The 14813-nt window shown below is 47.1% G+C and overlaps 1 protein-coding gene, 1 long non-coding RNA gene and 1 pseudogene across 4 annotated transcripts; all 3 read left to right on the top strand.

Moving 5' to 3' along the window:
- Positions 1–13: 13 nt before the first annotated feature.
- On the top strand, positions 14–814 carry LOC118473596 (uncharacterized; annotated as a pseudogene).
- Positions 815–4998: 4184 nt separating this feature from the next.
- LOC100274368 (uncharacterized) lies at positions 4999–9404 on the top strand. 3 transcript variants are annotated; one of them, XR_559691.3, is made up of 9 exons: positions 4999–5454; positions 6170–6237; positions 6341–6564; positions 6881–6964; positions 7442–7655; positions 8204–8380; positions 8467–8586; positions 8816–9086; positions 9191–9404. XR_559691.3 is itself a non-coding variant. In NM_001360583.1 (8 exons), the coding sequence occupies exons 1-8, from the start codon at positions 5160–5162 to the stop codon at positions 9026–9028; spliced, it is 1395 nt and encodes a 464-aa protein (NP_001347512.1). In that variant the 5' UTR covers positions 5042–5159; the 3' UTR covers positions 9029–9390. The 3 variants fall into 3 exon arrangements, 1 of the variants encoding a protein (NP_001347512.1); XR_559690.2 differs by having other exon boundaries at positions 5047–5454; positions 8816–9105; NM_001360583.1 differs by having other exon boundaries at positions 5042–5454; positions 8816–9390.
- A 1238-nt stretch (positions 9405–10642) lies between these two features.
- On the top strand, positions 10643–11338 carry LOC103641820 (uncharacterized). The gene is made up of 2 exons (XR_560512.2): positions 10643–11048; positions 11137–11338. It is a non-coding gene; the product is annotated as an uncharacterized lncRNA (long non-coding RNA).
- Positions 11339–14813: the final 3475 nt, after the last annotated feature.

The raw sequence follows: 14813 nt of genomic DNA on the forward strand, positions 1-14813 counted from the left end.
GTTAATTTGGTAAGCAAACAAATGCAAGCAAAGGATATGCTTATTGATGTTGCTATTGAGAAAGTGCAAGGGCTTCTTTCTTTCTTTGAGGGCTATTGGGAAACTGGTTTCTTAGAAGCTTTGGAGTCAGCCAAAAAAATCGCACTTGAGATGGATATTGATACAACATTTCCTAAAAAAGACAAATTAAAAGAAAGAGACATTACGATGAAAACCCAGAAGACACAAATATTGCCACAATGTCTCGAGAGGACTTATTTCGAGTAGAGTATTTTGTACCTCTAGTTGATCAAGCTATTGCCTCTCTTACGACGAGATTTGAGCAGTACAAAGATTACCAAAAAAATTTGGTTTCTTATTTACTTCAGAAACATTGCAGTCGTTGGATGATCAGGGCTTACAGTCTTCTTGTGATAATCTTGAGGATGTCCTTAAAAAGGATGGAACGTCTGATATTGATGCCAAAGAACTATATATGGAGTTGAAGTTTCTACGAGAATTTATTCCAAAAGAAAGAATGAGGCCTATTGAAATTCTACGGTTTTTAAGGGAGCATGGTTGTTTTCCTAATGCAAATATTGCATATAGAGTTCTATTGACTATTCCTGTGACAGTTGCAACAGCAGAGCGAAGCTTTTCTAAATTGAAACTATTAAAGACTTATTTGCGTTCTACAATGACACAAGAAAGACTTAATGATTTGGCTATAATAGCACTTGAAGGCAAAATGTTGGAGAAAATTGATTATGAGCATATCATTGAAGACTTCATTTCAAAAAATACTAAAAGAATGATGCTATTCAAATAGGTACCGTTCTTGATATATCCTATTGCAATGTACTACATACTACATATTGTATATTTAATCTTAATTTTTTTAGCCTAGTAGGCCTCAAGTTTTAGTTTCGTACGTGATCTCGAATTTTATCGGGACGGCCCTGCCTTCACCTTTAAATTCACCTTCTTTAAGAACAAGGTTGAATTTAAAGATAAAAAGTATGACTCCAATTAATAAGGACAATATAGACAGAACAATAATTTTTAGAATGTAAGTATGAATAATAAACATATCGTGTAATCATATGAACATTGCTTACTCCCTACGACTTTTTTCAATATTAAATCAGATATTACATTTATACCTTCGGTTTTGCGGAGCTTACAAGACAAAGGAAGAATTACAGTTAACCACCCCCTCTTCGATCAGAAGATGTCTAAATACATGACATTATTCCTCTATTTATAGGCACAAAATACAACTTTGGTAAAATTTAGGTATTTACTATAATGCTTTATTAAGTATGGTATTTACTAGGCCTGGATATTCAGGTTACCTGAAATATTCGAGTCGGGTAATTAAAAATTCGGGTATTAAAAACTGCTATCCGATTTTTATCTAAAAAAATAATACCCAAAAATTCGAGTACCCGATAATTTGGATTTGGGTTCGTGTTTTACCCGATATACCTAAAATTAACAAAACCAATCATTTTCAAGGAATTCTAGTAACATTTAAAGCCATAAACAACTGTTTTTTAAATCACATCATGTCTTCATATTAATTAACAACAAATCAATTATTACAATTACTAACAACAAATCAATTATTATAATTATTAGGTTAGCATAAATCTATATTAATTCATTCCAAATAATAGATTTATATTGCATCAAACCATGTTATGTTTTTGTATTTCGGGTAATTCGGGTACCGAGTAGCATTATCCGAACTACCCAAATTAAATTTGGGTTTTTACTATTGCTACCCGAAATTGTGATTGTGTAATTCAGGTTTGGGTATTTCGGATCCGTGTTTGGGTAAATTGGGTTCAGGATTTAGGTATCAGATATTTTGCCCACTCTATTATACCTAAGAGAAATATAGATTTATTGTAATAGACCGACAGTTGCACTTACATGCGCGCGTTTGGATACTACGCACCCAGCCACCCTAATCTCCGTCTTTTTCCACGCGCTTAGAAGAAGAGCCCTCCTCTGGGCGCCCGCCGCCCAACCGCCGAGGAAAAACGTCGGCGGCAAAGGTGTAGTGCGGGCCTCGACTTCGTCCAGCATGGAGAGGAAGTCCTGTCCCGCTGTCCGGGGTACGCCTGATTGGTAGTGCAGGGTTGGGCGGGAATCGTCGGCACCTGATGGCTGATGAGCGATGACATTCGTGGCCAAAACTCGCATCTTTTTTTTCTCCTTCCCACACACAGTGGGTCCAATTCTGTCTCCATGTCTGTGCACATGGTCCCCACTTCATTCATCGACTATATTTTTCTTTGTTTCGGAACCATATCCTGGGTTGATGTACCGTCCACCCATGCCCTTATCTATACCTCTAATCTATCAGTTTAAATTTTATAAAAACTCACTCAACCAAATCACCCCTATAACTATAACTTTCACTAAATCCATCAAATAAATTATATACAGACCTAACACACCATCAAAACCAACGGTTCATATCACTAAATAATTCTCTCTCTTATTCACTCAAATGCAGTAAATAATACTATTTAGATCATGTCTTGTCCCTGCTCCATGACCCACCGCTTCGAGTCTCCCCCGCGCCCCTCTTCACTTGTGTCACCGTCGTCAATCTCTCCTCTTGCACCGTCACAACAACAATTGATTCCTCCCTCCCTCTTCTTGGGATGCTAGTGTTAGCATAAATTATGTGCTAGCCTTACGAAAGAGAGCGAGTGAGCGACTCGGTGATGGTGATGTAATAGAAAACATAACCAACCACACAATCCACAAACGTAGACGAGATTAGATAGACTAAAATCATCATATTTGGTTGTAAAGGAGGGCTTGCAATTTCGAAAGTAGAATATTTTTCGATCACCTCTAAAAACATTGAAATTCATGAGATTTAGCGGAAATGATTTGAGTTTTATGCATGAAATATGGTTATTTCTTTAATTTTTATATCTAAACAAAATATTAATAATTTTTTTATTACTACACATCTATATAGCAGAATAATATACAACATAACAAGTAGAAAATATAGATATAAACCCATGTAATACATGCATTAGTGTAATACATATAATTTGGGGTTTTTTCAGTCACCACCAAAATTAGGAAGATGTATATAAATTTATCCGGTGTTTGGTTTGAGAAATCGCTCTATACAATAAAATGTGGTGCTTTATGAATCCATTCATCAAATTTGGTGGGATGACTTTATTCCTCATATTAGTACTAACTAACTAACTATGAGAAATGAGATGGTGATGAATCAAATCATTCCATTCTACAAACCAAACAAAAAAGTGAGGAGTAAAAAAATGATGGACTAACTTATTCATCAAACCAAATACCATATTAGTGTTTGTTGGGAGTGAGGGGAAAGAATGGAATTGAAAGGAACTAAAATTTTCTTGTTATTTAAAATCAAATAGTAACTTTTTTAGCCTTCTCATTCCCTCTATCCCTTTGCTCCCAAACATATAACACATTTGGTTATACTGGTGTAATATAACACATTTGGTTTCCTCGCACGGCACCGTGTTATGTATCCTTGTTAAGCGAGGCTATACAGTATATATGCTGTTTGAATTTCTTATACTGCAGTCTAAATTTCTGTGGGAGCAAGATTTTCCTTGCCAGGCCTGATAAGCAAGAACGGCGAGACTTGCCTGGCCTGGCGAGGTTGAGGACAATTGAGCAGGCTCATCTTTTCTCCCTTTTGGTTTCGGTGGCCATAACACGTGCACCCGGGTGTCTGTTCACCGTCTCAATCTCAAGTTCTCAACTATCAACGCGGCGACGCGTCCTTCGCGCGGCCCGCACACCAGTGACACCACCTAGGCTTGCCCTGGCCGCGGCGCCCGCGCCTCCTTCTATACATGGCCAAAAAGCACGAGGCCCGTGAGCCCGGCACGAAGCCCGCTTTTTGGGCCCGGTCCGAGCCCGGCACGGTAGAATAAGCGGGCGGGCTTGGACAGGAAACTAGGCACGGCGGGCTAGCCCGGCACGGCCCGTTTACCTCTAAGCCCGTTAAGCCCGTTTTTTTTACACTAAAACGTACTTACCGGCCCGTTTAGCCCGCTGTTCGGCCCGTTTTTTCGTGCTAAACGGGCCGACCCGGCCCGTTTAAGCCCGCTGCGGGCCGGGCTTGGACAGAAAATTAAGCCCGCTGGCTCAGCAGGCCCGGCCCGGTTTTGGCCGGGCTTCAACGGGCCCGGGCCGGGCCGGGCCGGGCGGCCCGGTGAAGCCCGGCCAAAAACCGGGCCGGGCCTGCTGTGCCAGCGGGCTTAATTTTCTGTCCAAGCCCGGCCCGCAGCGGGCCTAAACGGGCCGGGCCGGCCCGTTTAGCACGAAAAAACAGGCCAAAAAGCGGGCTAAACGGGCCGGTAAGCACGTTTTAGTGTAAAAAAACCGGGCTTAACGGGCTTAGAGGTAAACGGGCAGTGCCGGGCTAGCCCGCCGTGCCTAGTTTCCTGTCCAAGCCCGCCCGCTTATTCTACCGTGCCGGGTTCGGACCGGGCCCAAAAAGCGGGCTTCGTGCCGGGCTCACAGGCCTCGTGCTTTTTGGCCATCTATATCTCTACCTCCTTCTCCTTTTCTTCCCTTCGCTGCTCTGCGCCTACGTACGCCGGTACGCATTGCCGCCTCCTCCCCCTCTTTCCAGTGTCCACTAGTCCACGCTAGAGATGGCCAAACGGGCCGGCCCGGCCCGGCCCGGCCCGGGCCCGGTGAAGCCCGGCCAAAACCGGGCCGGGCCTGCTGAGCCAGCGGGCTTAAGTTTCTGTCCAAGCCCGACCCGCAGCGGGCCTAAACGGGCTGGGCCGGCCCGTTTAGCACGAAAAAACGGGCCAAAAAGCGGGCTAAACGGGCCGGTAAGCACGTTTTAGTGTAAAAAAAAAACGGGCTTAACGGGCTTAGAGATAAACGGGCCGTGCCGGGCTAGCCCGCCGTGCCTAGTTTCCTATCCAAGCCCGCCCGCTTATTCTACCGTGCCGGGCTCGGACCGGGTCCAAAAAGCGGGTTTCGTGCCGGGCTCACGGGCCTCGTGCTTTTTGGCCATCTATAGTCCACGCTCCAAAGTCTAGTCCTCGTCTTCCTCCCGTAAACCACCTCGTCCCTATCCGCAGCAACCGTTCGCCGCGCCGCGAGGCCCGCTGATCCCACCGACCTCCACCGCTATGGCTCCTCTGTCCCGCGCGGCTCGCCTCCTTCGATGCGCCGTCGGGCGGCTGAGGTTGCCGCCGCCGGCCCGGGCCTTCTCCAGCGCCGCGGCGGCGACCGAGACGGGGGCGGGGAACGGACGCGAGGCCGTGATCGCCGCTGCTGCCGTGGCGATGGCCGGGTCCGGGCTTGGGCTGTGGCTGAAACCGCCGTCGCTTGCCGACTCCGGCGAGGCGCCCGGCGGTCAGATCTCGGTCACCTGCGCTGCTTCCACGGAGGCGCAGGAGGAGAAGGGGAGGTTCCTGTTCGCAGGTGAGCGTCCTCCTTTTTCCCGTTTGCTGCTCCTGATGCGCTATCACTCTTTCTCCGTGTTTCCTGAGGGATTTGATGGACTCGCGCGTTCGGTTTTTTGCTGCCGCCGTGCCGCGGTCACCGTTGCTGCTGCTGTTGTTTAGTGTGGTGTGGGTATGGCTTAGCTTATTGTTTTGTCTTAAACTCCTGAATTCCCGATGCCCTATCTCCGTGTTTGCTGAGGGGTTTGATGGACTCGCGCGTTCGGGCTTTTGCTGCCGCGGTCACCGCCGCTGCTGTTGTTTAGTGTGGGACTGTGGCCTGTGGGTATGGCTTAGCTTATTGCTTTTACAATAAGATTTTGGGGGTTTTGCTCTGTAAAGCTACAACCAGTGACAGCCTGTGCCAGGTCATCTTGCCGAAGGGTGCCGCTTCTACTGGTTTTGATCGCCTGCTTGCTTGAATTGCGACCGGTACGGTGTTCTACGGGCTGTACCGATCTAGTTGCAGATAGGAGTATGTGATACCAATTGGTTGCTAGATTCCAAATTAGGTGACAGGGGGCACCGGACAGGAAAGTCTGTTACGAATTACGATGTCTGCTTTTGATCAATTCAGCCTGTCTGAGTGCATCGTATTTCGTATTTATCTTCAGCTTCGCAAAATTTAGCGTTGTGTTGATCTGATACAGTCCTATCATTTTGTCGTCCTATTTAATCTACTACTCTTCCTACAGACTCATTCCGCAGAAGAGTATTCTTTAACTATGAGAAGAGGATACGGCTTCTCAGCCCTCCTGAGAAGGTAATGCTTGAAGTGCTGCATTAAGGGCAGTTCTGACAAATTCTATTGAGTTTTGGCATACCGATTTTCTAAAATCTAAATATATGTTTATATTTATGAATAGATATTTGAGTACTTTGCTTCTGTGAGGAACCCAGAAGGGGAAGTTTACATGTTGCCTGGGGACTTGATGAGAGCAGTAGTCCCTGTTTTTCCTCCATCAGAGTCCACCATAGTTCGTGAAGGAAGATTAAGAGGGGAGCGGAGCCCTGGAGAGTTGCATTGTGCTCCATCGGAGTTCTTTATGCTGTTAGACACTAATAGTGACGGTCTCATCTCCTTTGCCGAGTAAGTGAAATGAGCTTTAGAAAAATGTTGGCCCAAATAATTGTATTCTGAATATTGAAGTGGAGATTCGCACTCCTGAATGAATACTGTCATTAAGTTGCTGTAAGAAAGCCTTGAAAATCTGTAGGTGTTTATCTAGCACCTGTTCAGGATAACTGATGTACTGTATATATCAATAAATCATTATGTGACGCCACAGGTATGATGCATATGTTGAAAGTCATGGTGCAATGCATTAGCTATTTGCCATCTGATGATGCATTGTTGCAGACATATTATATTATTGGCCTCTCAGTTACCTGTGTTGTTTTGACAGGTACATCTTTTTTGTGACATTGCTCAGCATTCCTGAGTCACATTTCACTGCGGCCTTCAAAATGTTTGACGTTGACCACAGTGGGTGAGTTCTTATCCTACCATTGCTCTAAGTCTTGGCAATAGGCTCCCTATCCTCCTGTAATGTATCTGCTGACCAGAATTCTCAACTTGTACACTTCTATTTGGTTTTTGACAAATGATCTAAAATAATTTTGATGGTGTGAGAGGAAATTAAATTCTTCAAGTCCTGTTTGCTTCAGTTTGAAATTTCTTTTTCCTGTGTATACATATATTATTTAGTAATGCTGATAAAGGTATGTTCTTCTGTACTCATGCATAAACAAAAATAAAGTTAATATGGTCTTGTTTGTGCTGTATTGTTGTTTACCTGTAATCATTGCATGCAGTTAATTTATCTCGCACAAAAAACCCCCCTGCTCTTTATGAGCATGTTCAATCATCTGACTTGTTTGTTGATGGTAAATGAAGGGTATGAACAAATTTTGGCCACCTCCACTGTAAATTTGTTGTTCTCATCTTGGACAGGCCATTTTTTCAGGGTGATAGACAGAGAAGAGTTTAAGAAAGTAATGTCACTGATGCGGTCCTTTAACAGACAAGGGTCCACTCATAAGGATGGTTTACGTATTGGACTTAAAGTTGGCCAGCCTGTGGAGAATGGTGGGGTGGTTGAGTACTTCTTTGGGAGTGATGGGAACGAGCCTCTACACTGTGTCAGGTTCTCAAATTTTTTGAAGGAGTTGCATGACGAGGTGATTTGCTTCTTTCATACCTTGATCCAACATGATGAAATGTCCACAAAAATTGACCCTGACTTGACATGGAAGGAAAATGCATTTATGCTTTATTCAAACACCTTTTCCGTACCCTAATATGTCTGCCTGCCAAATGATGGACTACTTTTTCTATTTGCCTCAGTAATTGCTATAGATTTATATTGACTTTATCCCTTTTAAATAGACTATTGATTTTTTTTTTCCAAACTTAACTGAAGTTCCTTATATGCACTGTGTTCTAAAAGCCATCTGCAGCTCTTTTCATTCTACACAATTTATTTATCTGATACTACTTAGCTTTATGTGGCACTAATTTACTTCTGACTATTTACTCATGGATGAGTATGCATATGCTTGTGTTTGGCCGCAGTAAGGAGGCCTTTGTACTGGTCCTCCGGGACCCCTTTCTATTCCTTCTTAATTTAAATGACACGCAGTTCTCTTGTGTTTTCGAGAAAAAAAATTTACTTCTGACTATTTCATACTACTTGTATTTAATAGTTCCTTGAAACATTTCTTTGCAGATTATTCGATTGGAGTTTAGTCATTATGATGTCAAGTCGTCTAAAACTATACCAGCAAAGGATTTTGCATTGTCCATGGTTGCTTCTGCTGACATGAACCATATCAACAAGCTGCTTGATAGAGCTGATGGTTTGGTCAAGGAGCCAGATCTGAAGGACATACGCATCACCTTTGAGGTATGACTTGCGTTCTTGATATCAAAATTATTTTTGCACTCAGTTTATCTCTTATTATTTTCATGAATGTGTATTTGCAACTTCAGGAGTTTAAGGCATTTGCTGACTTGCGACAAAGATTGGAGCCACTGTCGATGGCTATCTTTGCTCATGGGAAAGTGAATGGATTATTGACAAAGGAGGATCTAAAACGTGCAACACAACATGTAAGTTTTTTTTACCAAGCTTAGCACACTTATTTATGTTATTTTGCTACCGCAAATTTATATTAACTGCTGAGACAAGGTAGATTAATGGGCTAGCTTACCAATCACTGAGAAGTCAGTTTTGACTTGCTTGACCTAATGGTCAGCATAATCTGTTTCTTCAGAACCAGGTCACTTAGCTTCTAACTGATGTTTAGCTATCTAATTTCTCATTTGGTTTGCCTTGTAGGTTTGTGGTGTCAACTTAACTGATAGAGTGGTAGACATCATTTTCCATGTGTTCGACACAAATCAGGATGGGAACCTGAGCTCGGAAGAGTTCTTAAGAGCATTAGAAAGAAGAGAAACTGCTATTCGTCAACCAACAATACCAGGTCCATGGGGTTTTTTGTCTTGCTGGTTCAGTGGTAGGAAGTGTTCACTTAAACAGGTGGTGCTCTGATTTGGCCCCTACTTGATCCTCACTGAATCTGTCATCCACCTTCAATTGTCATCTCCCGGTACGTATGTCATCTCCTGGTAAGTATGAGATAAGTTTGTTGTAATGATATCCTGTCTTGACACCGTTATCCTGTCTTTGACACCGTTTTCCATCGATGTTCAGTTGCAGGAGGTAATCACGAAGCAGTGCCTAGCTGATCGGTAAAACGACTTTGTTGTACATGTCGTCTCCGAGTCCGAAGCTTGCCTAGCAGTAGCAGCTGTAATTGTAAGTAGTGTCAGCCCTAGGACTGAACCTTGTGTTATTCTCATATGTAAATCAAACCCCATACGATTTAAATATATGATATCTGTTGGCGTTGACTGGACGTCAATCACTGCGATGAGAATCGGCGGCAGTGCTCTCTGCAGAGGCGTAGACGGTCCGTGGCCAGGGGCCGGACGGTCCGCGACCTGGCGTAGAGGCTAGGGTTCTGCCTGACGAGCTGGATGGTCTGCGCGTGTGCAGGGGCGGCAGATTTCGCCGCTGACGCCTATATCTCGCCTCCGGGAGGGACCCCGTCGGGAAAAGAGATTCTAGGCTTTGTCTTGGGATCGGCAGACCACCCAAGACGCCTCTAATCGACCTAGAGCGACCTAGAGTCAGAGAGAGGTGAAGATTTAGGGAGAGGAATCTAAGTACCTGTCTACTCCTAGGGGCAAAATGTGAAGAACGAGATATATATGGATTGATTGATCGATTGTTGGGGTTCCAATCGGCCGTAGCCCTTCATATATATAAAGGGGAGGTCTGGACCCGTTACAAGCTGGTTTTCGAGTTAATCCTGTAGATTTAGCTAACAAATTCCGCAAGAAACTTGGAATCCTAACTGATTCTGCACGCGCGGACCGTCTAGACCGTAGACCGTCTGGCCTCAGGGCCGTACCGTCCGCTTGGTCAATTTGGTGCTCAACATATGCCTCCTGCCTTCTGGTGGAGTTGAGCGAACCAAAAGCACTGGCACAGGCTAAAAACTAACTCGATGTGATCACATCGGTTTTCTTAGGCATCTTGCCACATACTAGGATGATACTGCTTGAGGAAACACCCTTTTAGCGCCTTGGGCAAGTTTTTGCCTTGTAGTGTTTCCAACAAGTAGACGTTACCGGATATCACCTGTGTGACCTTGTAAGGGCCTTCCCAGTTTGATGACCACTTCCCAAACTTTCGGTCTTTGCTTCTTAGGCTGTCTCCGGCAACGTTCTCTAAATTCCATCCCCTAAAGGAATATTCCGTGTCCTTTATAGCACACTCTAAAAGATTCTGTCCAATATATCTTCTCAGTCTCCAGCAGCATCCCCTAAATTCGGTCCCCTAAAGCTACAGTGTTAACAGATTATATTTTTCCATTTATTTTCCTGGTTTCTTTTTTTTTCTTCCCATTTCACGCAATACAAACGATGCACAAAATAGTGTATTTCATTAATTTGCAAATAATCATCTCCGAAAGAATGCTTGATTAATAATTTCGAATTGTAAATATTAATTAACATTCGATGTGATATTGTATGTAATTGTTGTCGATAAAACGTCTCATAGTATTTTATTGGTATAAAAATATGGTTTCAGATTGACATGCTTCCACCGTAAGCCACGACACTTCTTCAACAAGCCATCAACAAGCTTCGTCTGCACGCCAACGCGATGGCTTGTATCCGAAGCCCACTCGTTTTATAAATAAGCACTCATGCTTCAATACTTCACTCACACTTCTCTTTCAAATCTCCACAACAATGAACCCGTACTTAGAATCCAATTTTCTTGTTAGGATGATGGAAGAAATGGAAGAGGAAGAAGAAGAGTTGTAGATGGCGACGTACCTGCATATTAGGAGGAGTCGTGCACGCAACGAGCGTGGTCACGGTGGTTCCATTCCTGGGCGTGTTCGGATTCATCGTGATCACATGAGCGGCGATGCAAGAATCCGAGTGGACTAATTTGGAGCCCAACCCGTGTACACGGATGCTCAATTCCATAGGAGGTATTTCATATATTTCATGCGCACATTCATTTTGACATGTACTTAACTTGATCGACCCTTACAGTGACACACATTTATTATATGGTAGGTTCCGCATGCGTCGCCATGTGTTTGAGCGCCTGGTTGATGTTGTGCAACAAGTCGATCCATACTTTATTTAGCGCCCAAACTGTACCGGTGAGATAGGTCTTTCTGCTCTGCAGAAAGTTGTTGCTGTTGTTCGCATCCTTGCTTATGGTATTCCTGCTGATGCGGTCGACGAATACGTACGCATTGGTGAATCTACCGCTCATGAGGCATTGAAACACTTTTACACGGCCATCCAAACCGCGTTTGGGCCTTACTATCTCCGTGCACCTAATGCGGCAGTTATCGCACGCCTCCTCCAAGTTGGCGAGTCACGAGGGTTCCCTGGTATGCTTGGTAGTGTCGATTGCATGCATTGGGAGTGGCGTAACTATCCAAGTGCATGGAAGGGAATGTTTACAGGTCGCAGTAAACATCCATCCATGATTCTAGAAGCAGTTGCGTCGTATGACCTTTGGATATGGCATGCATATTTTGGAATGCCACGTAGCTGCAACGACATCAACATTCTCCACCGTTCAAACCTTTTCGAAAGGCATCTCAGCGGTGACACTCCACCTGTTTCATTCTTAGTTAATGGTCACACTTACAATATGGGATATTACCTAGCAGATGGTATTTACCTAGATTGGCTAGCATTTGTAAAGACAAACTGTAATCCCTATGACGTTAGAACGCAACACTTTGCCACAATTTAGGAGTCAGCTAGAAAAGATATTGAACGAGCTTTTGGTGTGCTCCAGAAGCGATGGGGTGTGGTCCGTGGCCCTGCTTACGGTTGGAGTCCTAAACACATTGGGAACATAATGAAAACTTGCATCATCTTGCACAACATGATAGTAGAGGACGAAGGACCATTGGCGTTGAACACAAGTTTGACAACATTAGAGTGGTGGCTGACACTACTCAAGGTTCAATGGAAGAGCGCAACGATTTCGTCAATCAAAGGTATAACCAACTCAAAAACCGAAACAAATATACTCAGCTTCAGGTTGATCTTATCCATCATCACTGGGCGCGTCTTGGCTATGGAGTTGCATAGGCGTCGACTGATCACATGGTACTTAAATAAAATGACGGCATTGAACCAAAATGTCATAGTGTCTGTCTTAGTCCTACTTTGTCATGTAAGATGATGGGTGTGAAACTATGCAAGTGTGTGTCATGTGTGTGCTAGTGTGTCATGTGTCCTAGTGTGTCACGTGTCTTAGTGTGTCATGTGTAACTAGTATGTGATGTATGCAGATGTGTGTGAAACTATGGTAGTGTGTTTCATGTGTGGCATTAATGTATCCATGCGAAGTTAGGATTGTCATGACACAGCAATAACAACATCAATTCGACACAACAGATAATAAAAGTGTCGGCGTTCCGAGACCGGGGGGTCCTTGAGCCGACGAGTGAATGTCGCCACGTGCCCCAGCCCAGATGGGTCGAGCGCGAGGCCGAGCGCGAAGGGGGGAGAGCGAGGCGGCCGGAGACCGGCGTGAGAGAGGTGGGAATCCCGCGGCCTTCGTGTTCGTCCCGCGCCTAGGTCGGGTGCGCTTGCGGGAGAGGGAGCGAGCGGCCTCAAGCGAGCACGTACCTCGTCCTCGTCCCCGCGCGGCCAACCCTCTCTAAGAGGGCCCTGGTCCTTCCTTTTATAGGCGTAAGGAGAGGACCCAGGTGTACAATGGGGGGGGGGTGTAGCAGAGTGCTACGTGTCTAGCAGGGGAGAGCCAGCGCCCTAAGTACATGCCGTTGTGGCAGCCGGAGAGATCTTGGCACCCAGCTGGTGTGATGTCGTGGCCGTCGGAGGAGCGATGGAGCCTGGCGGAGGGACAGCTGTCGGAGCTATTGAGTCCTTGCTGACGTCCTCTTGCTTCCGTAAGGGGGCTGAGAGCCGCCGTCGTCACAGAGTATGCAGGGCGCCATCATCGCCTATCTGGCGGAGCGAGCCAGATGGGACGCCAGTCTTGTTCCCCGTGGCCCGAGTCAGCTCGGGGTAGGGTGATGATGGTGCCTCCTGTTGACGTGGCTGGTCTGCGCCCTAGGTTGGGCGACGTGGAAGCTCCTTCGAAGCCGAGGTCGAGTCTGTCTTCTGTGGCTGAGGTTGAGTCCGAGCCCCCGGGTCGGGCGAGGCGGAGGTCGCCGGCTGATGCCGGGGCGGAGTCCGAGCCCTGGGGTCGGGCGAAGCGGAGTTCGTCGTCTTCTAGGGCTGAGCCCAAGTCCGAGCCCTGGGTCGAGCGAGGCGGAGATCGTCATCTTCCAGGACTTAGCCCGAGTCCGAGCCCTGGGTCGGGCGGAGTTCGCCGTCTTCCGGGACTTAGCCCGAGTCCGAGCCCTGGGTCGGGCGAAGCGGAGCTTCCTATGGTGCCTTCGACCGGGCCTGGCCGCCTGTCAGCCTCACTCTGTCGAGTGGCACCGCAGTCGGAGCGGCGCAGGCGGCGCTGTCTTTCTGTCAGGCTGGTCAGTGGAGCGGCGAAGTGACGACGGTCACTTCGGCTCTAGGGGGCGCGCGTCAGGATAAAGGTGTCAGGCCACCTTTGCATTAAATGCTCCTGCGGCTTGGTCGGTCGGTGCGGCGATTTGGTCAGAGTTGCTTCTTAGCGAAGACAGGGCCTTGGGCGAGCCGGGAACACATTCGCCGTTGGAGGGGGGCCTCGGGCGAGACGGAGATCCTCCGGGGTCGGCTGCCCTTGTCCGAGGCTAGGCTCGGGCGAGGCGTGATCGGGTCCCTCGTATGGACCGATCCCTGACTTAATCGCACCCATCAGGCCTTTGCAGCTTTATGCTGATGGGGGTTACCAGCTGAGAATTAGGAGCCTTGAGGGTACCCCTAATTATGGTCCCCGACAGTAGCCCCCGAGCCTCAAAGGGAGTGTTAGCACTCGCTTGGAGGCTTTCGTCGCACTTTTTTGCAAGGGGACCAGCCTTTCTCGGTTGCGTTTTGTTCCGGTGGGTGCGCGCGAGCGCACCCGCCGGGTGTAGCCCCCGAGGCCTCGGAGGAGTGGTTTCACTCCTCCGAGGTCTTAATGCCTCGCGTAATGCTTCGGCTGGTCTGGTCGTTCCCTCATGCGAGCTGGCCGTAGCCCGGGTGTACGGTCGGGTCCCAAGTTCTCGGGCTGGTATGTTGACGCTGTCAACGGTTCGGCCGGAGCCGGGTTTGCGAGAGCAGCCCCCGAGCCTCTGCACAGGGCGAGAGCGCGATCAGGGACAGACCCAGCTTTTTTACATACGCCCCTGCATCGCCTTTCCGCAAGGAGGAGGGGGGGAAGCGCCATGTTGCCCTCGATGGGCGCCGAACATGGTGTCTCCGGTGAGCTGCAAGCGGGTAATCCGAGTGGACGTCCGTGCCCCGTTTGTTAGGGGTCGGCTAGGGGCCTAGAGGCACGCCCAAAAGTACCTGCGGGTGATCTGCCGGACCCGGTCCCCTGACGACAGGGTCCGAGGGCTCGATGCCTCCCTCTGATGGGATTCCGTTACAAGATCGTTCCCGCTGGTCTCGGAAATGTCCTAGGGTACCTCGGGAGCGCAACCCGAGCCTTGGTTATGTATCGAACGTACCCATGGTCATCCCTCGCTCGGCGTCTGAGGCGGCTGTGAACCCTTCGGGGGCTAGCCTTCGAACCCCTGATCAGTAGTGGGCGCGGAGCCCGAGTAGCCTGAGGCGGCCATGGAATCCTTCCGAGGGGCCGG

This window comes from Zea mays, chromosome 10, assembly GCF_902167145.1.
Source record: "Zea mays cultivar B73 chromosome 10, Zm-B73-REFERENCE-NAM-5.0, whole genome shotgun sequence".
Lineage (NCBI taxonomy): Eukaryota > Viridiplantae > Streptophyta > Magnoliopsida > Poales > Poaceae > Zea > Zea mays.